General features: G+C 40.7%; 1 protein-coding gene across 5 annotated transcripts; it reads right to left on the reverse strand.

Moving 5' to 3' along the window:
• Positions 1 to 5,114: 5,114 nt before the first annotated feature.
• gigyf1a (GRB10 interacting GYF protein 1a) lies at positions 5,115 to 27,148 on the reverse strand. Of its 5 annotated transcripts, none has more exons than XM_044341574.1 (25): positions 26,645 to 27,146; positions 21,013 to 21,657; positions 20,829 to 20,892; positions 18,060 to 18,189; positions 17,689 to 17,784; positions 17,378 to 17,495; positions 16,489 to 16,597; positions 15,866 to 16,065; positions 13,906 to 14,135; positions 13,609 to 13,729; positions 13,282 to 13,467; positions 12,160 to 12,314; positions 11,531 to 11,699; positions 11,107 to 11,402; positions 10,309 to 10,409; positions 10,090 to 10,190; positions 9,916 to 9,989; positions 9,480 to 9,617; positions 8,976 to 9,194; positions 8,619 to 8,839; positions 8,171 to 8,328; positions 7,847 to 8,010; positions 6,855 to 6,899; positions 6,301 to 6,445; positions 5,115 to 5,370 (listed from the first exon to the last, which is right to left on the reverse strand). In XM_044341574.1, the coding sequence occupies exons 3-25, from the start codon at positions 20,861 to 20,863 to the stop codon at positions 5,303 to 5,305; spliced, it is 3,279 nt and encodes a 1,092-aa protein (XP_044197509.1). In that variant the 5' UTR covers positions 20,864 to 20,892; positions 21,013 to 21,657; positions 26,645 to 27,146; the 3' UTR covers positions 5,115 to 5,302. The 5 variants fall into 5 exon arrangements, with proteins under 5 accessions (XP_044197509.1, XP_044197508.1, XP_044197511.1 ...); XM_044341573.1 differs by having other exon boundaries at positions 11,101 to 11,402; positions 26,645 to 27,145; XM_044341576.1 differs by having other exon boundaries at positions 11,179 to 11,402; positions 26,645 to 27,144.
• Between the last annotated feature and the right edge of the window lie 509 nt (positions 27,149 to 27,657).

Here is a 27,657-nt window from a genome sequence, read left to right on the forward strand (position 1 = left end):
AACCATTTAGTATTAATTCAGTATCAATTCAACTGTTATGACACACTAGAGGATGTGGCTACTCTGGTTAATACAGTTAGCTATGGCAGGTAACTATCCATCACAACCTCAGCTGATGAAAACACACAAAGTTTATTACAATTCTAATCTGATGGTAGTCGATGAATATCAGAGGCTATTTGGATTAAAAACTCCATATTGGTTGATTGATGATTTGTGTAGCGCAAAAAATGAATGGTTGACTAAAAGCATTAATCTCTCAAATCCCATTAGATACACAAGACACTTTCCAAATTTTCGTGAAATGGAATCTCCCTTCAGCTTTCACACAACTGACTGGTCCATTCCTTATCTACTCAGTGCCATCAGAGATGATCGGCAGCACTACCCGGTGCACAAACAGAACAAAGGCCAAGTTAGTGTCAAAACCCACAAAAATTACAAGTCATGCAAGCTTGCGCTAACAATCATGCTTCTAATCCAGGCCCAAGTCATCATCTCAAAACTGTTTAAGTACCTAGTAGATGTCATAACATATAACTCCCGGAGTGTAAATATATGAAAAAAGCCCCAGCTTATATCTCAATTTGAGGATGAAGACCTTACTACACTTTAGCCTAAATCAGGGTATCTGTTGCTATATCCAACAATATTACTGCGCTCTTTTGTCACACAGCAACAAGTCTGTGCTTCAAGCTAATTCTTTTTCATTGCACCCCTTCAGCTCAGCTCCAGATAGTACAGACTTCAGCCCTTTATTAAGCCTGCACCTTCAGCAATATTCTAAACAGGAAATCTGAACAAATCCACTCGTCATTTAAATGAAACCAAAAGGGCAAAAAACCACCAGCAAAATTATAATAATCGAGAACAGCTTGTTGCTCTATTCTGGAGCTAACTAGTAACTTTCACGGTGATCAGATGTACATGTAGCAGGTTATTACAGAACAGACAGTTCTGTTAGTCAACAGAAAACAGTCTTGTAGAAAGCTCCTTTCTTTCTTTCATTTTAGATATTTAACGCGCTTGTTTCCAACTTAAATTCATCATTGTTTCAAGAACATTTTCAGTTAGCTGTTCAGGACTGAACTATACAATTTAAGGCATGTTGAACAGAGAAATAAAGCAAAACCCACTATGAGAAAAATCAAAAACACAAACTTTTACATTATTTACACAGCTCAGCGTTTATAGTGATGAGCATTGATGCTTGTGTGTGTGTAACTGTATTTGTGAGATGTGATATCGATGTAGCCCTGTTATGTGTGCAGACGTGGTTCCAGAGGAGAGCCAATTTAAATGAGTGTATGTTGCTTTTGCTGTAGGTGTGCATGTAGTGTGTCTGCAACTCCTTTGGACTCTTGAATCTATGTGACGTGTAGCTAAGTGTACGTGTTCTGTCATGTCTCAAAAGTCTTTTTTTTTCTTTTTTTTTTTTTTGTACAAGTCTTCAGTTCATCCAGTTCCACAGCTGCAGGGATTTGTGGTGGCTTAGATCTAATCCAGCCATGTCCATCAAAACCCAAACCAGCTCTCTGTCTCTGACATCTGGGCAGGAGGGGCAGGTCTTCTGTCCTGCTGGTTAGAAGACCTCCACGCGACCACCCGAGAGTTTCAAGCTGAGGTGGATGACGACATCTGAGCAGATCGTGCCTCTCGTCCTCTTCTTTGCCAGAGAGTGCGTGATCAAATCCCGAACCTAACACTTCCAAACGCAGATGTGATCCATGGTCGGTGAACCTGTAACTTCATCTGGTAACTGTCCAACTGATAATGCCAATGGCCTGCCCAGTCCAAGGTCAAGACAGAAAAGTTTCTTAGGGTTTTAGTTCAAAAGATAGGTTTAGGGTTAACTGGTTCATGGGTTGGCTGTAGATTAGATCCTCCTTGCAGAGGGCAGCAAATGAAGCACAGCCAAACTCCTGCGAGAAGACAGAAAAGCACAAGATCACCGCACTGAAACAAGGTTAAACAGGAGTAAATTGATCAAATAAAGTCACTCATGTGTGCTGACAAGAGACCAAATTGCACTTCAGCAAGCATATCTTACCAATGCCAAAGACTCTACAGCTCTCAAGGCAGGCAGCAGGTTGGGAGACGAAGTGTCCTTGCCAACAGCTCTTCGAACCCATTACTGCCTTTTTTTTTTTTTTTACTTTGTCTGTTGATCAAACACTCTTGGCGGGGACATTTGTAGCCACTGCAACATCCATTTTGATAAGTAGCTATCACTCAGTCTTGGAGCCACTGTAGCATGTCCAACACCTCAGTCCATGTCCATGTGGTTTTCCCTTCCATCCCCGATTGTTTCAGGGTTACTGGCAAACTAAGGGAAATGCACCGCGAGTCTATCTTAAACTATATTCAAAAAGATTGGTTTTCTTGAAGAACATTCACTCCATATAATCAATGTCTCATGAATTTTCCTTCATCCATTTTCTTTCTACTCAGAAAGGTAATACAAAAATATGGTTATATACAGGAGGTTGGAGAAGACGAGCTTCTCGAGTCTCTTATTTCAGTTTGGGAATATCTTTTCAGTGACTTTGTCAAAGTCGTAGCAATCCTCCTGTTGTAATTGTGCTCCCATCCCCAAAATGGTACCTCACAGCTTGAATGAACAAAAGTGCATAGGTGAGTTGGTGAGGGCAGGGTGTGAGTGCTTATGAGGGTTGAGGTGAGGACAAGCGCACTAACCAGGTGTACTCATATTGTCCTCTCAGTTCCCTCTAGGGTTATGTAGCCCTGCACTCCGTTCTACACAAAACAGAGCCAATCCTTGATTTTCCCGCCTTCGCTCCATGGTTGATCATCAAGTCTCAGGATCCACGACCACACAAAAAGGTCCAGTTAGAGGATCTTGTCCATGTTGTTGTGATGCCTGCCACTCTTCCTCAAAAAAAACCAACACCACTCAATGTCCATATGGCAGAAGCGCACTTGCAAACCCCACCCGTCTTATGTGGGAACGGAAAAAATAAAGAAAAAAAAAAATTAAAACAAACAAAAAACTGCACCCACAGATATCCATGTGGTTTGTAAACAACCAAAGCTCCAGTATGGAATAGAAAGAGTCCTTTCTTTTAATTCTTAGTCACTATTTGTACGACCAGGATTGTAGAGGCAGTGTGTTCAACTGTATCCATCCCGAGTTTTTTTTTTTTTATCTTCTCCGCTGTGTAAATAAAAAAAGACCTCGCTAAACTCTTTGAAGCTTTTTTGTATTTTGTTTCCATTTTTGAAATCTTCTGAGGAAAAAAAAAAAAAATCTGGTATCAGCACGGGTTTCTTGTCATTTTTTTGGAATACATTCAATATTTTTCTTAAGAAAGAAATAATACACACACTTCACATGGCGATAATGAAACAAAAATGAAAAACAAATTAAGGAAAAAAAAAAAAAATTAAAAACACACAACAAAAATAGCAGCCCCAAGTGCTCATTATCTTAGTCCAAATACTTTTTAAACTTTGTATATAATGTATATATTCATATATATTTTTCATTAAAAAAAGAAAACTCGTCATTATCAAATTGCAACAACGAATAAGTAACACAATATGCTAACATTTCATGCACCGTTCTGTGCACTTGCACATTAAGATGCTGTATTTTTTTTTTTTTTCAGAGTCAGAAACTCGACACCTTTCATTCACAAGTTCGAGAGCTGACAAAAGGCAACGTGATCACACCCCAGGAAAACAGACTGGACTAACCTTCCGATGGATCACCCCTAGACTGAACTACAAATATTTACGATATAAACTTACATACATTACATACACTGTGCTGAGCACTGACACACGCCACACTCGCTCTCAAAAAAGAGTTAATGTCTCAATGGCCACGCACCCTATCCAAGTTCTTAGGCACAAATGTGCATTCATACACATACAAAAAAGCACATGTATTCAAAATGAGTACCTGTAGTCTTAACTCATTTCTATGAACAGTAAATGAACATGCACACTGAAAACACACACATACACACACACAAACACAAACACTCGTACAAAGTCTCGATCTGATGCACACACAGTAATGTCCCTCATGATTCGCCCTGTCTTCTAGCCCTCACAGGTCTAGAGACAGCTCCCCGGAGGGAGAAGCAAAGGGAAATAAACTAGTGGTGGTCATCATGTGATGAGCGCAAAGCTAACATATACAAATGTATGCATTTCTATTTTCGTCTAATCTGGGGATGAAGAGCTGGTGAGAGAAAGGATGTGTTGTGCAATTGCCCCCTCTCTCTCTCTCTCTCTCTCTCTCTCTCTCTCTCTCTCATTCACTCATTCTTACAACAAACAGATCAAGTCCCTGTTTGGAGAAGGGACACAAACACACACATACACACACTCTAAACATGAGAATACAAAATTAACATTTGAACAAAAAAGACAAAAATGGCCTCTTATGTTTCATACATCGTGGTAAGCAACTAAAGAAAGAAAAAAAAAAAAAACCAAAACAAACATTGTGCAGACTGGTATATTACTGACACAAACCAACCATCACATCAGTCACTCAGTCATTCATACACATTCACAAAAATATTCACTTCTATAACTAACCCCATTTGTTTGATTTTTTTTGTTGTTTTTGTTATTTCTTTTTTAGGCAAGTGCAAATCTTCAAGTTTTTTTATAATCCATTTTTCAATAGCTTTACTTTTTATATAAAACGTAAAAAAAATGCTAAACAAGAGAAATATCAACAGTGTTTGTCTTTCGAGAAAGGATTTGCTCTCTGATAAGGTTTCAACTAAAGGTCCCCCTGACTTTGAAAACCTAACAGCCCAACCATTCACCCCACCGACTGTTTCACCGCCCCCTTCCAGTTCCGATGCACATGCGCACAGATGATGTGTATGTACACATACCATATGCGCATTGATTCTGAACACACGCATACATACACACATGGAAAAAAAAAAAAAAAAAAAAAAAACTATTCAAATCCCATCTCAATAAAGTGCATTAGTTCAGTATAAGGTGCTTAATCTTTTGAGTGCCAGAGGATACCCATCTTCCTTTTAACCTCACCCCCCTCTCCCCTGCTCAAGTGATCAACTGGTGCAGCAGGGAGCCCTTTTTTTTTTTTTTTTGTTTCTTTCCAGAAGAGGAAAGGGTGGGAGGCGCAGATCCAGGCGCCTCCACCCTGCACCTCCCCGTCATGCTCGCTCCCTTCCTACCCCCACCCCCTCCCTCCCCCGTTTCCCCCAGCAGTGCACATTCGTCATCAGGTTTGTCTGATTAAAAGACAGAAGGCCTCAGGTAGCTATTGCTGCTGCGCTGCGTCACATCAGTAATCCTCCACCATCTCCATCTCATTCAGGCTCAGACAGTCGCCCGCGTTGTGGAATGAGTACCCTGCAGGGAGGAGGGGAGGGCAGGGAGGGCGGAGAGAAGAGACGGAGAGAGAGAGAGCGGAGTGAGATCAGAGGAGGATGGGACAAAGGGGAGTTAAGAGGGCTGACTTAAAAACACTGAAGGCAAGGGATAAAGATGCAATCAAGAAAATATTTGAAGAGTTCTGTTTGACTGAGTGAATGTGAGAAGACGCTATCTGAGACGACAGTGTCATCATTAAGGATCCATTTGTTTATGTATGATTTTAAAAAGGTAGAAAAAGTCACATCTAAGCCAAGTAGGGAACATGTGCAGGACAAAAAAAATCAGTATTATGCAGTGGAAAACAAGAGTGCACACTGAATTTTAGTACAGATTTAATGTTTCAACCGGCACAATCTTCAGACTTTTAAGAGAGGTTGTAAAATTCAGTGTGTGGACGACCTCTTTTCCCCACAGTTTTGTTGTATATTTGAATAATATGGCTGTATTTATACCACTAATCCAATATCCAACATCTACCTATATCACATTTGTTTCACCACCTGTTTACATCTACTTCAAGCACAAATCATATCCCATTCTTATGCTTCAAAACATCCCGGGAGTACTTGAATAAACTTCAGACATAAGCCTGCTCTATAAGCACAGCCTACTCACCACCTGGAATGGGTACAAAGAAGTCTTCAAGAAGGTGCAACACAGCTGCTTCACAATGCTGCACTCCTTGTTTCGTCCCTTTTATTACTCTTTTTGATTCCAGGCGATGATTACATTTTCCATTTGGGCTTGTTTTGTGTAATAAGTGTTACTTTGATTTAAAAGTGTGTTTTATTTGTGTCAGATTGTTGCTAATCTGCGGTTTTATCAATTAAACATCCTGCTCTAATGAGGTTAGTGTCTGTAGATTCAGACCGTTAACAGATGTATGGAAATGGCAAGGTCACATACCTAAGATGCTGGGGTCAGAATGCAGCATCATGGGCTGTTTCTTCTTCATCTTTCCCCCCTGGTTGTCATAGAGACCAGCCTTGCCCATGTGGTTGGCTTGGAACATGGATTGCAGGGTGCTTGGATTCATACCTCGCATTGAGTCCTAAAAAAAAAAAAAAAAAAAAAAAAAAAAAAGAGAGGAGACCAAGGGAATTTAGTCAAGATGGAATTATGGAGGTTTGAACAAAAGTTAAACATTTTAACATCACATTGCAAAAGACAACTGATGGAAGGAGACTGCGATTGCCTTTCAGTTACCAGGTGACTAACTTTGCTTTCTTGGCTTGAAAGATTTAGTTTTTTTTAAAAAAAAGACACTCTGCCATTGCCAAACTTTCTTTCCCTTCTGTAGGAGCCTTTATATTAGCTTATGTTATTGTTAGCAGAAAAAAAAAAAAAAAAAAGGCACAGCTGTAGTTAACAGCAGTGACGAACACACACACAGTGACAATCACTCTCTCTGCCTCGCTGACAGCTCAGTGTTTGTGTGTACAGTATATGTTTGGGTTTACCTGCAGAGGGAAGTTCATGTTCAATCCAGCCACTTCCTTTGATAACTGGGATTATAAAGAAGAGGAGAGGAGGAATTTATATGAATAACCCTGTCCAACACACTTAAAAGGTTTTCTATTTTTAGAATTTTAAAGCTATTAATAGTATTTTAAATATATTTGATTATAGCTGAAAGTTAGAGACTGACCCTCATGTCAAAACTGCATTCACAAATATGTTCTCCTTACATATCTCTTCATTAACAAAAAAAATATAATAGCACCCATTTTCTTATTAAATCAAACGTACAAGGCACACATCACTTCATTGTCACCGTTTGTTGTCATTTTGGATGTTTTAAGTACACGTTACTGCAAGGCAGCCTCCTTTTTCATGTATAAACAGAACTGAAGAATATACTACTTTTCAAATGAACTATGTACACACCTCACATGTTTGGGTCATGAATCAGAACTGTAACCTCCAATTAACTTACAAATATGTGATGTTTCAGCAGATAACAGGTACAGACAAGAATGTGAACAGCAACCTTGCTCACTGCATTCATTGCTGAGAAAACCCTCACTGATTTTTCAGTAGACAGGTGAAAACTAGTATCTAAACTTTTGCCACTATAATTCTTCACTTATAAGAAAAAAAGTCTGTAGTAGCCTTTAAAGTGACATTCATTACTTAAAAGCATACTTCTTTGAGATGAAAAGTCACATTTGACACGGTGTGCTTAGTAAATGGAGTGACTTTTGATTCTTAAGAAAAGGTCTGATCTCTAGTCAGTCTGCAATGATAGCAGCCATCAGCGGACATGATAACTACAAATACTGCACAGTGAGAAGGAAGTCTGTGCCAGAGCTTCAGCCAGTAAACTGGCTCTTTTCCCTTATTTGTTTAGTTTGGGATCCTGAACTGAGGGGGTGTATCCAACAGGTTATGTTTCTGACATATGCTGTTCCACACTTTAAAAAAAAACAAACCCTTTTGAGCACAAGCCTACCTGCTGCTGCTGTCTCTGTTGGTTGGCTTTCTGTTTGGCACGTCGCTCCAGAAACTGTTTGGCGAACTCTTTGGCTTCCACTGTGTCCCCTAGGTAGGACCGGATGAAGTCCAGCACTGCATAGGGAGACTCCACCTCCTTCAGGTATGCCACAATTGTGGCAACTAAATAAAAAGACATGCATTAACAACTCATTAACACTTTTAAATTCCACCGAGGAGAGAGCTTGTGTAAATATTAACACTATTAATGTGTTGCGTTTAACAATCTATGAACTCTCCGCACCCTTGACGTTGCTAAATACATAAAAGCTGAGTTGCTTACCATCCAGAGAGGAAGAGGAGTTGTTGGCAGAGGTGTTGAGAGCGTGCAGCATCTGTTCACACCAGGTGGTGAAGCCGTCCTGAGGCTTCATGCCCTGCAACAGCTTCAGCAGCTTCTCCTCCTCTTCTGTCCGCTTACGACGCATCATGTACTGATCACTGCAGAGGAAGCACGGGGTTGAGTCCATATTTATTATCTTTTCTTCAATTGAAAGCTATACACATAAGACATTATAATGTTATTTGCCACAGTAGGTGTAAAATCTTGATGAAAAGGTGCCAGAATTTGGATAATTATGTAACTTTACACTGACACAAAGATATTGGTTACAACATCAGTCATGGGTGCAAACCCAGAAGAGAAGCTACAGCATTTACAACGGGCCACTCAATATTCCTTGGGCGTACATGAACATGCATTTCACTTCATTTAATTTCATCTCATGTACCTGAGTGATGGGCTGCTGCGGCTGTTCTTCAAGCCCATGTTGTTGTTGCTGTTGCCACGCAGGCCGGCCTGGTTCTTCACAGCCTCGTCCCACATGCCCATGGTGCCTGAAGAGACTCCACTGCTGCTCTTGCTCTCCATACTTCCAGGCCCGCCCCACATGCCAACACCCTCCACCCACTGCCCTCCAATGGAAGAACTTCCCATCGACATGCCGGGGTGCTAGAAACAAGAGAGAAATCAGGCTGATCATTAAGACAAACAGCATTTCTATTCGCGTTGCCTATGATATACGTTCCCTATCATTATTTCTGCGTGAACACTCGACAAACGTATAATTTAAGTTGCTGAAACTCACGCGATCTCTTTGCTGCTGGGCTCTCTGTTGTTGCTGCTGTTGCTTCAGAAGCCTCTCAGCCTCCTGCTGCATTTCCAGCAGAGCCAGAGCCGGGGGCTTTCCTGACTTGGCGAGCCCAGAGGAGGAAGCCCCGCTCCAGCTTGAGCCGCCTGCCCCAGGCCCCTGCTGCTGGGGGGCCTGCTGCAGCAACTTCATGATCAGCTCCTGCTGCTGACGACACTACGGGAAGATATGACAACACTCAATAACTGTAACCCTGATTTATTACTCACCAATAACCTGTGTTCCTATAATAATGAAGCTATATTTAATATAGTAATATAGAGATTACCAATTGTAATCTCTGAATTAATGATATAAACACAAAAAGTAAAACAAAATAGCATCTAGCATGTTTCAGCTTTTCACTTAGTCCACTGAGTTTCCAAACACAGCATTTTTAGGGACTTAAGGGCATTCTTGGTTCTTCTGATAAAAATCTAAAACAAACAATCCTTATCTCACCTGCTTGCGTCTGAAGAGCTCCTCCTCCTCCCTCCTCTTCTGCTCCTCCTGTTGCCTCCTCTTCTCCTCCCTCCTCTTTCGCTGCTCCTCCTCCTCACGCTTCGCCCTGAGTTCAGCGTCTCGCCTCTCCTGCTGGAGCTGAAGGGAATACATCATCAAAGCACAGAAATGAGATTCCGTTTTGAGTGCAGTTATTGCTGCTAGCAGTGCTGATAACCTCTAGATTTGTCTGGTAACAACTAAAAAAATGGTTTCACTAATTTAGTTTAAAATGTTCCACTATTGGATTAAAAATCCAGTAAAAATGACACGACCAATTGTGTAAAATGATACATATGTACACCATGCAGTTTAGGTAGTGGCAGTAAATCTTAGCAAAGCAAAGGCAGATGCTGAATTTGTGTCCTAAGGATGAAAATCTCATGGCTGAACTCACCTTTTGAAGCTGTTCGAGAGTTGGACCCTGAGTAGAAGGATTCATTGTTATGTCCCAAAGACTGGCTTCACCGCCTACATGGAAATAAAATTGGAGTCATTTTTAGCATCATAACTGTTCGTGTGTTTTCACTGCTTACGTGCATGCACAACAAATTACAGTACTAGATCGTACCTGACGGCTGTGAAGCTGAGGTATGCATGTCCCACATGGACCCTGTATCTGGCACTGACATCGACCTGTTCATCGAAGGCATCATACCCTGCTCACTGCACCTGGAACATAAGAAGCAATGCTCAACGGGTAAACTAAAAATCACCCGAAAAAGAAAAAAGAAATCTGAAGTTTTATGTACAAGTCAAAATCTCTTCTGATTTATCTACATTCTTTCACCTGTTAATGAGCTGGAATAGCTGCTGCTGTTGGAGCTGCTGATAAAGAGCTGCCGCTGCCAGCTCCTGTTGCTTTTTCAGGCGCTCCTGGTCCAGGTTTCCCTGAAAAAGAAGAAAAGAGATAGTCGCCAGTCAATACCATGCATTTCCAAAACACAAGATACCAGTTATCCTTTCATAGTGGTCTGCATCTAACAAAGAATTGAAAGTGTTAAGTTTTCATAGTGGCATTTTTAACAGATTGTCCAGTCTTTTCAGAACAGCTTTTGTTTTGTGTCTTCTCCATACAGAGATATGTTATAATTTCAGCTTCTAGGAATTGTGTGTTTCCCCACAATTAAATAGAAAGTAACAGGTTGTCATAGATGCACAAACATCTTAACACCTGTGCCACATTTAGAGGCAGTCAGGGACATAGTACCATATCTGTAGTGTTTCAGTGTTGCACTGACTGCTGGTATGGAACCTGCCTTGTTCTGCTTTACCAATTTGAAGCTTACAGATATCTAGTGACTTCTACTGGAAGCCACTGAAAATCTAATTCATGACTGTAGTTTGAGTATTGATAACTCTCCCCACTTCCTCTGGACTTTTCCTACTCACAGACTTCAGGAGAAGAATGAATAAATTATCACAATAAACATTACAAAAGCAAGTTTTGTGTCATAACATCAAGTGGGAACAATTTCAGAATCTTGTACAAATGTTGTGTAACAGAGAATGTTGGTCTTTTTCTATAACATGTTATCTTTCTATACAAACTGAACTTAGATTGACTTAACAAGTCTATTACCGTGACCTGTCTATCAATCTTCCCTCTCCTCTGCATCCTCCCCTTCCCATCCTCTATGTTGGCTGAGCTCTGACTCACAGTCCCGGCGGGCCCCCGGGTGGGCTGCGGGCGCTGCGTTGGTGGTGGCGGTCTCACCAGCAGGGGCGGCGGGGAGGGCCCTGGGGCGAAGGGCACGCGGCCCCACATCTTGATGACGTCCCCCAGGGGTTGGAAGCCCTCGTCACAGCCCCGCTTCACCAGCAGGGTCATGGTGAAGTAGCCAGCCTGGAACCACTCGCACATCTCCACAGTGGTGAACGGACCTGGTAAGTAGGCGGGATATAGAGAGACGGGGATGAGTTTGCGAAGAAGCCATAACTATGAATCAACGTGTTGTGTGTGCATGTGTGAGTGTGCAAGGGACTGTAAATGCCACAGTCTGAATGTGTACCCTGGATCTCTCCCTGCGGGTCCTTGTAGAACCACTTCATGGCAGCCTCGTGAGATAGCGGCAGAGCGGCTGCTGTGTTCCTGCTCTCCTGCTGCTGCTGCAGAGCCTGGGTGAAACACTCCTCCTCCAGAGAAGTGTCCTGAAGTGATGCCACCATCTTCTCTGCCTCCTATACAAACACACATAGGTTGCCATGACACCACATCAATTTAGCAGGCAAGTTTAGACTGAACATTTAAGACATTTAGCAACTTGAATCTTTAATTTTAAATTTATCCTCATAGCTAAATGCCCATTAGATTAGGAGATACAGTATATTGTGCAGTGCTGGTATCTTGGCCTCTTGGTGGTGCTAGAGGTGCTCCAGCATTCATAATCAAAGTGCAGATGCTGGCAATAGTGTTACAAAAGTGTTTCTTCCTTTCTAATTCAAGCATTTTATTATTTTGTTACCAAATGTCTGAGACACATCGGCACATACAGATTTATTCAAATGTAATGAGTCTAGATTGTTCTGTAGCGCAGTAATAACTGGCTGCAGCAGACTCCTCAGGAAAAGAGATTGCTCAGTGGAGTTAATAATATTATTAGACAGATGCTGGGAATGTGCCTCCTGTTTTTTCCCCTACCTGCTGCAGGTGTTTCATGCCCTCATCGTCCTCGGTGTCTCCTCCAGACGGTGGGAGGAGAGGAGCAGCAGAGGAAGGGGGTGGGGGAGGCAGAGTGGAGGAGGTGGAGGCGCTGGGGCTCAGCTGGGCCTTGGAGCCCCCTACCGGAGCCACGTCTGACACAAAAAAAAAAAAAACAAGAACAAACATTGGTAAAACAATGGGACCTATTTTTGGTATTTCTATTTATGGGATAATGATGTTGGATGTGAGGGGCAGAGCCACCTACTGGCTCTATATCTGATACAGCAAGAACACCAGGTTCAGTAAACAAGATATTAAATGACTGGGGCTAAACATATTGTATATCAAACCAAAATATCAACGTGGCTGAATTTCCTCTCACACTCACTGCTCTGAGACTAAACGAGCTTGGCTGAATGTACCGGGTCACAAGCTCCACAGTAACAGAGCTAGGACTTCGGGATCTGTCTTTTCAGAATAGAGTAAATATACAAACACAAGTGTTTGGATGGTGATAAGTGTTTGGGAATCAACTCATTGCAACATTAATATAAACAAGAGGTTGCTTCAGCACTACCAAAAAGCACTTCTAGGTTAAGAATATAGTTGGAATAAATTTTGCCAAGCAATTAATTACTTTTCAGAGGCTAACTCAACATGAAGCTTTTGTCAAAGAGTTTGCTTCGCAGTTGAAACTTTAACACTGCTGAGAACCAGGTTAGGAATAATGGTGACATTCCTGTAAGGCTTTTACTGTAAAGCAAATGCAAGCATGTGACAAACAATGAAGACTTCAGTTAGCCACTGAATTCAAACTTGCTGGTCTAAATCTGAATTCCAGTGACAACAGGATATTATTAAATGGATATTCTATACGTAGAATATGTTTTCTGACATCATTTTAAGTTCATTTTCCAGCAAACTAATCATCAGGCCCAATACTTTTAGCACATATGCCAGTTAGACTGTACCTGCACACTTAAATTTGCATCACATTTCATATTATAGTTGTAATATCAAACAAATGTGTCACACAGTCTTTTTCACTTTAGAACAAGGTTAAACTGATAGGTACATGTACAATAAATATGCCTAAAACACAGATAGAGTTAGGTGTACCTTCACTAGGCGTGCTGCCGGCCTTAACAGGGTGGCTGTTGCTCAGCTGGGTATTGTCCACCACTGGGCCAGTGTTGCTGGGTAGGAGCTCCAGAGATGGAGGGGTACAGTGGGTTGGAGGAGAGGTTGAGGGTGATGCTGGCTTTGTCTCCCCATCAACCACAGCAGAGCCGGCTTCTTTACTCTCTGTGGAGGTGAAGAGTGGAGGAAAAAAAAACAACAACTTGTGACTCTCTGGGCTGGTGATCAACTAGGAGTAACTGTATGGAACAAGGTGCAAACACATTCTAAAATGATCGAATAAAGAAAGATTCGGTCCTTCCTCACCTTTATCTTTGTCTCCTTCAGCACTGTTCCTCTCGATGTCAGCGAGGCTCTCCTCCTCTTCCTCCTCCTCTATCCCCTTAAACTCTAACTCCTCCTCCAGGATTGTCTCCTTGCCACCCTTCTGAAAGAGGAAGACCAGGAGAAATAGAGTAAATTAGAATGGGACAAATTTTCATGGACTTTCATGAGGGCAGACAGAAACAGGATGACCCATTTTTGGATAAAAGACGTGACCAGGTACTCCATTCAAAGAGTGGGATTGAAAATAGTATAATCTCCAGTTTTCCCACTACACACCTTCATAGGCATGAAAGCTCCAGACGAGTCAAAAGTGCCCATCTCCCCGTCTTCCTCATCTGTACACCACTCGGGCAGGCCGTCCCTGTCGTCCTCTAGTCCCTCACTGCCTGCACGCCGGCGGCCACCACCGTGACCGTCAGAGTCCCGGAAGTCGAAATCAAACTTCCTTCGACGACTCTCACCTGGACCACCATGGTCCCGCCAGCCTGCTGAGCGAGGACCACCATCTGACAGAGAGAAGAAATGGATCATGGTCAAGTTAAGACACAGTCAGAGCAAAAATCACAAGGGTCACTAAAATATCAAAGAAACTGAGAGGTTTCCTCCTACGCAGAAAAGAAATAGAAACAAGGTTTCATAAGAGAAAGACAGAACCAAGGTCCCTCTCTTGCCCAGATAGTCATGTGGTAAAGTCTTGGGATGTGCTGCATCTTACCTCCTGGGCCTTTTGCTCTATCATTAACCAAGCTGCAGTTTGGATTGAAACTTAAGGAGTTTAAGTTTGAACGTGGTGTTTAGAGAAGGTCATGTGGTTTCTTAAAACTGATCAGTGTTTCCTCAGTAACTATGGAAGCTTAAAGAAATACTTTTTTTTAGCTGAAAACTCTCGAGCTGCTGTTCCTTGTAGAGATCACTTCACTGCCACTAGATGTCACTACAGCTAACTATTTAAGTCAGACCTCCTGTGCATTTCATACATTTATTTGATTTCAGCACTGCATTTGATCTAACCGTCTATGAGCTACTCTAAATAAGCTTTTTGCGAATGGCTGTAAACCATCTGTGGTCAGGTGGGTTAGAACACTGAACAGTAGTATGGGTCTTATTTGAGGATGATTTGGCCTTACAATGGGCATCAAATCATTTTTATTGATTTAAACAGAAGCCTTGGGAGAAAATCTGATTAAGATTGGATCATTCAGAACCAATTAGTATTAAACATGTCAAAGTCCAAATTTATTAGTTCTAGTTCAAAACATGAACATATGAAAAAAAAACTGGCTCACATTCAGTGTAATCATATAGAGCAGGCTATACTAGATGATACCTAAATGGGATGTTTAAAAAAAAAGTCCAGTGAAACAAAAAATGATCTGCAGAAGCTTCAGATAGTTCAGAATCAAGCAGCACATCATGAAGTGTTCAGAAAAAGAGGTTGAGGAAATGTAGTCGTTTAACCTGCCTCTAAGAAAAAAAAAACAAGCCACATTTCTAAAGAATGACCTTCACTATGAATAAGCACTGTGACAAAACTAAACAAGGAACAATGGATATAGTAGCTCTTCCACAATCCACAAATAATGCTTTGAAAGAAAATGGTTTTGTACACGGCAGCTATTCACGGAAATAATTTACCTTCATTTATTAGAAAATACTTGAATAAGATTACCTTTAAAAAAAAAAAAAAAAAAAAAAAAAAAAAAAAAAAGAGTTGAAGAGATTCCTAATGAGTCATAGATAGATTTAAGGCTATTCTGGCTCATATAAAGTTTATACATTTTATACAGTATAAGTATAACGGTAAAGCTGTGAAATAAAAAGAAAGAAAACTACAGCATGGAATATTACTGTGTAGCCTTCAGTGTTCACTGAATGATCGGTGTTGGTCAGTTATTTCGGGAACTTCCAGTTAAGCTGTAGTTGCACTTGTTTCGACGGAGCAATCCCAATGAAATGAGCAGCAAACAAGCTGTTAAACCATTAAAACAACCAGTTTAACAAACACACTCTAAATTGCAGCTAAACTAAGCTAACAACAACAACCGTCCCTCCGCACTGGTGAATAAAATCATATCACAAAGGTGTGTAGCCTGCACATCCTGCATTTAAAAAAAAAAAAAAAAAAAGGAAAACAAAACACAAAGCCTTTGTTTTTTTCTCATGTATAGCTTTCATTTTCAACACACAGTTTGAGGCAGTACTACGATAGATAGACAAATGTTTGTATTTATCGTACCATCCCTGCGGGGTCCAGCAAGTCTCCAGTTGCTGCCTGGCTCCCCCTCGTCCTCCTCCTGCTCCTCCCGGAGGGTGCGCCAATTATCGCTGTCAGCCCTTGTAAACTCCTTCCTCCCTGGGCCCCCGGGACCTCCTGTCTCCTCAAAGCCAGGACGCCCCACCTCCCGCCGCAGCGGCTTCTCAAATCGACGCTCACCCCTGAGGAAAAGAGGGAAATGAAGAAAAATCTATATCGGCGAAGTGATAAACAGAGAAAAACAAGCCCAAAACATTAACTAATTTGTGTCCTAGACAAATCTGACCACCAAGAACATGCATCTCATCACCACATATCCCATATTTATACATTTGAAGCAGGCTCGAGGAGAAAAACTGTTTAGGAAATACAATAAACAGATACTCTAAACAGATAAGAGAAGATGCCTGCAAAAGTGAGATAAATTAAACAGTGAGAACAAAAAGCTACAAAAATACCAGAGAGGATTATTCAGGTCATTAATTTGGATGACAGCTCCTCTCAGCAGTGAGGATATAGGCTTTTACTATGCAAAGGAGTGCTTGGAGCCATGACTTGTTTAACCTAACAAACACTCCTGCAGGAGCATGTGCTGTTTTCCTTACCGGTCATCCCAGCTCTGGCTGCGATGTATCTCTCGGACGCTGCGGCCAAAACCCACCTCCGCATCTTCAATACTTCTTTGGTAGAATCCACCTTCACCACGGCCTCGGCCTGATTAGACAAACACACAAGTAGGTGTTGATGTTTAATATAATCAACGTCTGAGTGAGACAACTTGAGGTAAGCTGTTTGAGAAGACTATGGTGTGTGTGTGTGTGTGTGTGTGTATATTGTTTCTCTCTCTAGCTCCTCAGTTGGCTCTCTCCCTCTCTCTCTCTCTCAAGACAAATCAGCCTTACAAAACGCTTTTATAACTTACATTTTTTAAAAACACAACTATTTAATTACCTTAAATCCCCCTCAAGCTGCTCATAGTCGCAGACACCAACATGCACACAAATTACAAAACCCACACAGTACCATTTTTCTCAGTTGCGTCCTTGGCTGTCCTGAACCGGACGGCTGGTGTTTACATTGGCCGTTCATATGAGTAGAGTGCTGTGTGTGCACAAGGTGAGTTCATAAGCCCAGTGGTTTTAGGCAGGTGTGGCTAGACAAAAGGAGGACTATTTAGACAGGCCAAGAGGAAGTGTGCTGCATCAAGATGGTAGAAGAAAAAGGGGAAATAAACACTTCAGTGGCTGGCTTGAATAAACTGTTTTACTTTGTCTGGATGACAGCCATATAGCTATTGTAGTTTCAGCCAAAGGCTTTGGGCAGCATTTCTGTTACTGTTGGACTTGTGTTAGCTTTAGTGCAAGTGGTTGTGGATTTATCATAACTGCACTTAGACTGAATCAATGCCGTGCTTTATTTGTTCCTGTTCTTTTTTCTTTTCTAATGGGTGTCTGGGTGACTTTTTTTTTTTTCTCTTTTTCTCTTTAGTCTTACCTCGACCGCCTCGTGTGGCCCCTCGTCCTCGCACCACTCCAGCCGGGGCAGCCCCACCCACCCCTTTTCCCATGAGCCTCAGCACCGCCACACTGTTCACAGACATGGAGAAGTTCCTCTGCAGAGAGAGAATGGAAAGAGCAAAAGGGAGGAATGTGAGGAATGTCAGCTCACAGCCACATTTGTCAACCAATTGAACAGCTCGCTTCGGAGCTGAGGTTGTATCACGGTGAGATACCACATGACCGGTTGAAATGGTTCAACTTTTGCAGGTATCGGTGTATCTGTGAGAGTGTGTGTTTGTGGCTGACCTGCTCCTCCTCAGTGAGAGGCACCAGTGCCAGTGGCTGCATGGGCTCATCTTGCAGAATAGCAGCAAACTCCTTATCCTGCATGTCCTCTGGGACCTAAACAACAACAACAGGCATTTAAGAGAACAAACTTAAAATTTTGGCAATGACTGCGGAAAAACAACACTGACCGACAAACAAGTTCTCATCTGAGGATGGGTCTGTTTGTAATGCAAGTGGAAGTCAACAGTTAAAAGCAATATACATCACTGTAAGCTGCTGCGGTTCAGAAAATGCTTGATCACTTTTAGCACAAATGACTTCCTCAACGTTGCTTAAGTTCAACAAAATCATCTTATTCTGTGGTTCTGTGAGAGAGTTTTCCCACTGACCTTGTTGTCTTTGATATAAAGTGCTAACATCTCCTCTCGGCCGTAGCGATACTCGGCCAGCTTGTACTTTGGCATGGCGGGGGAAGGAGGGGGGGACGTCACACTCCCCCCACTGGACAGTGCACGGAGCCTGGGTGAAGACAGGTATCAGTGAACATTAGTAAAACGTGTTTTCAACATGAATATTTCTGAATCTCACACCGTCTGACGTCTTAGCTTTGTGTTATGAAAGGCATGACTTTGCTCAGAATGTTTTTTTTTCCGAACTTAACTGCAGAAAAATGCAAATAAGTAGAAAATATTCAATAGTATCAAAATACAAGACGAATCGACTAAACCAATAATCAAAGCTATTAGTCAGGTGTTTAAACAGGAAGGTACTATTCTAAGATTACAGACTGAACCTTTAAAGCTGCATGTTTGCAGTATTTTTCCTGGCTACTGACTTGAGCTAACGTATAATGCAGAAAAAAAAAATCACTTTCAATAGCTTTTGGTGTGAAATCCCCTGCTGGCACAGAGTACAAAAAAAAAAACGAAGGCTATTGTGTAACCGCAATAGAATTCCTTTTAATGTGAACTGGAAAAAATATCTAATAGCATCCATCTTGCACCAGGGAAAAAAAGAATTTACTAAATGTTCTGTAACAAATCAACCATCCTCCTACGCAGGTCCCCCGGAATACACTTGGCTCGACACAGATGATATATTAGCTTTCCAATCTCAAGATTTCATTTTAAAAAGCTATTACTAGCAGGCCAGCGTCCAAGGCCTGCTGTTTAACAATGGCTCCATTCACATGCCTCTACAAAGTGTGTCATTGACTCACAGCCCCACATCAAAACCATATGTACCTCGGAGATGTGTAGGTGGGTGTGGGGTGTAAGACGTAGAGGTAGTACTGATGAGGGAAAGAAAGCATCATGAAAGACTAGTTGGTAGCATGTGGCAAATCAAAGAGGGTAAAAATAAGTAGAACAGGGACTAATATGCATAATAAGAGGAGAGATGAGGCAACATGCCAGTGGGTGGGATACTAAGAAATATTTTTGCATATTAGTACCCACTTCACTTGTGTTTACTTTAACCAAATTTAGCTTCCCTCGCTAGCAGTACAAAGCATGGGATCTACTGATCACCCACCTGAGCCATAGCTCAGATTGAAAACCAGCTGAAACCAGGAAAAAAAAAAAAAAAATCTTCCATACACTTAAATCTATATTTCTTTCATGATCATTCATGAGAGTCTTATATAGCAAAGGTTGCCCTCATCTATGTTACATAAATTTAAATTCCTGGCAGACCGTTTTTACTTTGAATTCTACCTCGATGACTAACATACTTACCGGCTCAACTGCCAGCAAAATCTCGAATGGTTAAAATAATTTTGGAACCCTAATAGGCATTAAAAGACTTGTAAACACTCTGGCCAGACAGCTGAATGTGGTCAGCACATGAACTGGCCGCTCTATAGCTGCATTAAAAAAAAAAAAAAAAAAAGGGTACAGGGATAAATGTGTGCTAGAAGGGCCACTGAGAGGAAAGCAGCTGCAGATGTGTAAAGAGAGAAATATTCTGCGAGGCTGGCTCTGCACCAAGAATGCATACAGCAGTCACAGGCCGTTAGAGATGGCATGCTACCAAACTGGAGACTACCCCTCCCATTAATCGCTACACAAACATTCGCTGAGGAGGAGGAGAAATAGCAGGGAAAGAGACAGAGATGGACAGGAAACTGCTGTGACCGTACCTACATTTTGACTTCAGGTAAAAACCATTATCGCCGCTGTTAGTAATTACAAGAGAAAACAGTCTTTCAAAGCTATGACTGGAAGCAGAAAAATGCATATATCAAGCCATTAAACACTAGAATATTATTGTTATTTCCATGTGGTTACTTGTTGTGATTTGCTGGTATGCATTTCATCCCCCATGATGGCATAGCAAAGGACTGAGTGTTGGTTGGTCTCTTGGTCCGACGCGAAATATGTTTAATAGGGCTGGGAGCGACTATAACTTTCATTATCAATTAAACCCATTCTTTTCTTAGTTAATGGTTATGTTTATAAAATATAAGAAAAAGTGGAAAATTCCAGTTTCCTACAGTGCAGGGTGAAAGCAGCAAATTTTAATTGCTTTGTCCATTTGACAAGCTATTTGGCATTTTAATTGAAAATGACTCAACCAATTAATCAGTTCTGTTCACTGACAAATCAATTAATCATCTAGCTGTTATCTCCATAAATATGGGCCATTTTTCCATAACATTTGTTATTGAAAGTCCTAGTTTTCAGAGGAAACTCAACTGTATATGTAACAGAATAACCTTACATATGATTCCTACTGATTTTGACAACAACTAGTCGGAATTTCTCTTTGACACTTTGGTCTACGATTAAAAAAAATAAATAAATAAATAAATCAAGGCCTGATTTCCATGACATTTGTTGTGAATATCTGTAGTCTCCGAAAGATGAATCCCAGTCTTCTTAATGCCCTGACTTGTCCTTTACTGCCACTATCAGGCAGTAATGATGAATCTACACACAAGATATCTCATAACACAAGTACTACATTGCCTTGAAATTTAATAAGCACATTCAAGAAGGCCATTTATCATCAAGAAGTTATAAAATACATGTAACTCAATGAGTCTTCAAATGTTGACAAAAATCCAGCCAGTCGACATGATGGCTATCACATGCATTTTCTCCTGGGTTTTTCATCGCTATGTGTTTATGGAAATGTAAAGAAATCTGATCAATTACCATTCTGGGCCGAAGTTAAGAGTCTCAGCAGTCATATTCCTCACGTCCACACAGAACTGAGTATCTGGGGAGGAAAAACAATTCTCTATTTTAAGTTGTAATACATGTATGAGCAGAGAAATAAATGTGTTCCAAACAACAAAAATGACGAATGTGCCATCCACCCACCACTCAACTGCCTTACCCTGTCCAGATGATCGGAGCAGGCTGGACTGGGCTGGACCAGGCTAGAGCTGGCTGGATTTAGTTAGGCTTAGGTGACTAGAAGGCTGAGTGGTGCTTAAGCTGTGGTCACAGAGCTCCCCAAACACACAGACACAAAGAGAATAGCTGCCAGTTTCAGGTGCTTGAGGAATACCAGGTTATCAGGTCCTAACTAGGTAAGGAAGGGGGTTCGACAATAGTTTGGAGAATGGAAGCTCCTGCTACTCACAGCCGAAAAAGGTTGTTAAACATAAAAAAGAAACGAAAAGAACCTTGGAAATTAACGATGGAACAAAATAAAACACTCTTGCTAGTAATAATGTTTTCTCTCTCTCTTTTTTTTCTGTTTTTTTTTTGTTTTATATATATATATACAGCAGTTATATCTCACATTAAAGTTAAAAATATGAACTGATTCATCAAAAAGGTAACGCAGGAACGAAATAACAGCCGAAACAATGAAACAGGCTGCTGGAACAGCTGCCAAGAGCAGACGCGACTCGCACTCCTCTTTCTCCTTTCTCTCTCTCCCTCTGTGCCTTTTTCTCGCGCTCCAACTGAAATGTGGATTGACGGAGACCCTCCAGGTAACTCCTTTATTTCCTGTCCTCCTCCCTTTGCACCACTGGAAAAAAACAGAGTTTGAGAGAGGGGATTAGAGAAATGAAACAATTAAAGGAAAGATGGAAAAATAAGGTCTGAACCATACACTTAATAAATTAACTGCCCGTGAGATGCATTTTCACAGCTTGGCAGTCTGCCTATATCGTGATAGGAAAGGAACTGTAATTTGATTTTCCTTTGTGCAGGAGTGACATACTATTTTCAAGGCAGCGTGCCTTGGACTCACTGAAAGGCAGCGGCCCAGTTTGATCAATCTGTTATAGCACACTAAGCTGAGCGAACAACACTGTGGTATTCCTTCACTGAATAAATGTAATGGCAAACTATTTCTAGTCTAGTGCTCAATCGTGGCCCAATGTTTCTGCTTCTCACAGAAGATTTTTCCATACAGAAATTTTAAGACTCTATTTCAGTGATGCTGTGAACCAGGTCTTTCTTAAAGCAACGCAGCTGGTCAGGGATAATTCCTGAAGATGTCATGGCAACCAAAACAATATCCTGACAACTAAGTTTCATCAGTTAATGCTCATACATGCATACATGTGATATGAATATTGCATCCTTACATTTATACATTTTGAACATTTTTCCCCATTATTGTTATGACACAGAAAACATCACTTCAAGTACAGTTAGTACTGACAGATATACAACTGAGAGGCTGGCAGAAAGAAACCTGCTGGCCTGCCAGCTAACATTATCCACCACGTTATACCAATGTCTTGGCTGGATAATTAGGGTTATTTTAAACCTAGACCTTATTTTCCTTCCTTTTACCATCATGAAGATTGTGTTAGTTTTCCCATTCCATTTGCAAGCAGTACTGCACTGTAACACACAATATCCAGCATGGTATCCACTTGTTGAATTCAAGATGTGATTTAACTGGTTTGCTTTTCTGTTTAATATTTATTTTACAATCTGCTACTTTTCAGTGCGTGGTAGGTCTGATGCAAGAACAAATACAATATTAAAAAAAACATATTTTAAATTAAGACCTTTTGTCAAGCAAGTTAGTGGGGCTTTTCTGCACATCAAATAACTTTCTGCACAACAATCAGACACTGTAAATTCAACAGAAGATAGTCTAAACCACAAGTTACCAAGCCAGTTTCTCATTACATGAACTTTGTGTTTTTGTCCTCAGGATTAGTGTTTCTCAGCATTAAATATGATTTAAAAAGGGTATCAGGGCTCAATTTTAGAGGCTTAAATAACTCATCACTAGCAAATTTTTATCAGATGTAGCCAATTACAGTTGCTCTGTGAGTTGATAACATATCCGATGAGTTCAGATCGGTTGACATGATATATAATGTGAGACGATAGATAACTGTCTTCAGTCAGATGTTTTGTCTACCAGTTATATGGAGGTATCTTTCTCTGTAAATATCTCGGACTGTACTATATCAGATCATCGCGTGTAATGCTGAAAATGAGCAGGACTCTTTTATAGAGAATAAAATGTCAATGTGATCAATGTGATGGAGTAATTTAATTCAAAAGGATTTCAGAGGATTAGCCAAAAACAGACCCTCACATCTGGTTATTTTATCTATAAACAGTGTCTTGACTGAATTGTGAGAAAATCTACTATTTCATGATACATATCAACATAATGATAGAAAATTACATATACAGTGATAGTAGATTTTATCCATCACCCATCCCTACAATGAGTCTTAGCCACTGGCACACTGTCAAAGCCTCTTTGGTGCAGGAGTTACTCAAGGCTAATGAAATAATTATTGCTTTAGCTTTGCAAAAATAACATTTTACTATCCAATTTTTTTTTGAAAATATAGACAGAAAACCCAAGAAACCGGTTTCAGTTTTTCAGAAAGAAATGAACCTCTTTGAACTTCTACTGGAACAGAGGGTAACTTAAGGCGACTTTAGCACAACAGCGATCGTCTAAGTTTATGGGATGTCACATTGTTCTAGACACCAATAAAATCTTGGTCACAATCTGTCAGGCTGCACAACATTGATTTGAGGCTGTCAGATTGGATGCTGAATTTTTGATGAATCATAGCACTACGACGTAAATAGAAAAAAGTATATGAAAGCAAAGGCATCGTCAGCTTGCATCATCCATCTGCGCTGCTCTGTTTTAAAATGCAGCAAAGTCACACGAACCTCCATTTCGTTTCACCTCCGTCTTTTGGTTATTGTGTGAAGTGGATACATGAAGGAGAACATGTGTTTACTTCCCCTACACTTTATTCAAAAAAAAAAAACACTGCACTTATGCAAAGTCACACGACTGACCAGCGCACGTTGTCTTTTCATGTCATATTCTGATTGGTTTATTTGTTGACGTCGGTCACAACAGCAGTCACATTGAAAGAATTTGGTCTAATTTGGTCTTCCTCAGGCCGTCTTTGGTCACCAAGGATCCAAAATGGTGGTTGGTGGACGTGTCTCACAGTGCAATCAAGGGCCACTGTTTTGGACTGACCAAAGGTTTTACCACATTTCTCTCACCAATGTAAACTTTGGTCTCAGACAGCACTAAATCACACAGTGAAGGGGCCTTAAGGGTGCTTTCAGGTCTAACCTGTTTGGCTCAGTTATTGGTGCATGCCATTTCGGTACTTAAAAATACAGAAATAACTATATATTTTTTCCTGATATGTCTATTTTTAAGGCTTACATAATGTCTCAACCGTACAAGTTACTGTCCACTCCCTGCAGCTTAGTAAAAGCCCTTTAACACTTCGATGCCAGCTGAATACCATTTTTTAATATGATACATTTTCCGAACTCTGTAGATTTGGGTAATTTTTATGGAAATGCAATGCCAGGCTAAAATTCACAACCATATTAAAGGCAATCACTATAAAACAATTCAACTCATGTGTCTGCCAAAATTGAGCACGCTAAAGAAGCGACCGGAATAAATATTTAATTCTGAATGACCCCCACATATAACACAGTTGTGCATGCTTAAATATAGCATCAAATGTCATCAATGTCAAAATGCTAGAAAATGTTGCGCCATTTTATGCCCATATCACCCACCCCTACAGCATAATACCACTCATACTAGTTAGTGGTCTCTTATGATGCAAATCAACAGTTATTGTAAAATATTAACAGTAACACTGCTTTTTTTTAAAAAACTTAATTGGAAGGTTATGTTGTAAGAAGTGGAAAAAGGAGCTTCTGATACAACTTGGGTTCAACATTTATTTCCATTAAATAATTTTAAAGTCAAATATAACCAACAAAAGATGCTTTTTGATTTTTGACATTTGTCATGAATATAGATGGCAGTCTTGGTTTTGGAAATCTTTAAATAACAAGATCAGTGGATCTTGTGCCGTTTACTGCTACTGTTGAAACTTCTGCAACTCATTATGCCTCATTGCAATCGATTAACACTAGGCTATGTAATAATTACAGAAAATCCAGTATGACATGATTGTAGCAAAGTACTTTAACAGTCTACCCTCCAAGTAGTTCAAATTACATTAAATGACATGACCAATAATACTGCAATATCTGTATGTTTACAACAACAGACAGCTGGACAACTGGATGTCAACAGCTCCAGTTTACATCTATGTTAAAAATATTACTATGTTGAAATATGAAACACTTAAAAATGTTATGTTAAGGGGGTGGGGGGGTTCATTTGGTGTGTGTGTGTGTGTGTGTGTGTGTGTGTGTGTGTACATGTGCACTGAAGTTATATCAACCTCTATACTAACATCAATGACAAAACACCAACGTCATGGTGGTAAATTGGGAAAATAAGGTCCAGGTAGAAAAGAAGTTTGTACCATTTTCTTCAAAGCTCTGGTTGCCACAACTGTTTGATGAGCTCCTTTAAACTACTCATTGGAACAATCCTCATTAATGTCTAGGTATTATTTGATATTGGTAATCATAATGAATAATGTTTTATAATTTAGTGAGCATTGGATTTAAACATGTGCTTTTAAAGCTTTATGATTCATTCATTCATTTATGGCAGTCTTGATTGGAAATCATACCGATTACAGTGAGAAGAACTAGTCAAGACCTAACAGAAATCCAATATCTTAAGAAAATAAATTCACAGCCATGCAACACTTCAGAAAATGTAACTTTATCCTTAACATCTGTAAAGATCGCGGAGTATTACATTACTTAACTCCAGACTCCAGGCCACTACGGGCAAAGAAATGACATCTTTAATGTGTAGTGCCAAGTTTGCACCGAGGAAACTGAAGCAAGGTCATGCAGGAATAATATTATTTCCAGAATATTAATTTTCTAATGCATTTGAATATTTGCAAATGTTATGCTCTTCAAAAACGTGGCGGGATACCGATTCAAGCAGCGGGAATGCAGAATGTAAAACAATGCTAATTGCTAACATTAAAACTGTACCGATTTGTAACTTTAAATCGGAAAATGCTAAATTGTTTGCTCGAAAAGATGGCTAACATGCACAAAATAGCTCAAGTTGACATTAGCTACCGTTAATGGTTGCGAGATGCATCTGCGTGTTACATTGTTCGTCTTTCAAAACTAATTACAGCAGGTCGATTGGTGAGATAAGAAACATAAACCGACGGTTACACCAGTTTTTTGACCCACAATATCATATTTCTATTGCATAACAGAGATGGGTTAGCTAGCCTGCTACCTAACCTAGCACAAGGTATGCGTTGATCGTTAAGGCCTTGGCTTGGAGGTTCAAATGACACCAGATATGATGGCGGAGGGGGCGGAGAGAGACTCCCCGGCCTGCTCCGCCAATGTGCGGACGACCACCTCCACTCTGCTGTCGGCGTTTAGCTCGGGCTGCTACAATGAAAACAACCGAACAAAAATAACGCCAGTAACAACAACAGGGTTTTAACTATAAAACAACTCAGTAACAATGCTTTTTTTCCTCGCGACTGTTAAATCCCAACTCATCCGAGCTGCAAGATGTTAGCTTGTTAGCTACCGTTAGCTAAAAGACAAGCTGCAAAGAGGAAACCACGGCTTACCTTCACTGTTTGTAGCTACCAGACCGGCGTGTCTACAGCCAATATATTGTATGCATTGGTCTCTTTAAACACTGTAAACGTATTCACTCGACAGAATCGTACTTTCAGAAAGTCGTGCTCTGTGTTTTATGTATTATTTTTTTGCCCCTCTCCTCCAACGGTCGCTGCTGCGTATCAGTATGTGTCTGCTGGCTGCTGGTCGCTGCTCTTCTTGTTGTTTGTGTTTCGGAAACATGGCCGTCCGTGTGACACCACGTGACTGAACATTGACAAGCGGCTAACCAATGTTGTAGCAGAGCAAACACACCCCTATTTACCCGCCTGGACACTGCTGTGTACCACACTTTGCATTTTCATAAGAAGAGAGGGTCGTAGGTGAATGGACTTAATTAACCAGTAATCTAAAGTGCGGAGTTCAACGTCAAGTTGATTTAACAAGGCGCACATCGAAAACAGCAAAGTGCCGTCACAGAATAATGAATAGCCTCCCTTCAAAGTTGTTTCATGAACTTTGCAGTCAGCGACAAAATGCTCGAAATGCATAAAGCAGGAATTTTGAGCAATTAGCTCCCAGTACCCTTGAAAGTGAACTGAATGACTGGAAAAGCATGTTGAGTGAGGAATGACGATTCAGTTAGGCAGTAGTACGGTTTAGCCAGCAGAGGGCGCTGCTGGATAACAGAGGTGCTGGGGGAATACAATGATTTTGGACTTTGTGCACTGGGCCATTTTTTTGAAATGGGGCCTTTCTTTACATAAACATCCATGAAGACTACGTTAGTATTGAGAAAAAGAATGTATGTAATGCTCTTTTGAAAGAACCACAAGTCAAGTATTTGTATAGCCCGATATCCCAAATCAAAAATTTGCCTCAGGGGGCTTTACAGTCTGTACAGTGATACAACATCCTCTGTCCTTAGACCCTTGATTTGAATAAGGAAAAACTCTCTAAAAAAACCTTTAAGGGGGGAAAAAAGGAAGAAACCTCAGGAAGAGCAGCAAGGAACAAACCA

This window comes from Thunnus albacares, chromosome 22 (assembly GCF_914725855.1).
Source record: "Thunnus albacares chromosome 22, fThuAlb1.1, whole genome shotgun sequence".
In the NCBI taxonomy this organism is placed as follows: Eukaryota; Metazoa; Chordata; class Actinopteri; order Scombriformes; family Scombridae; genus Thunnus; species Thunnus albacares.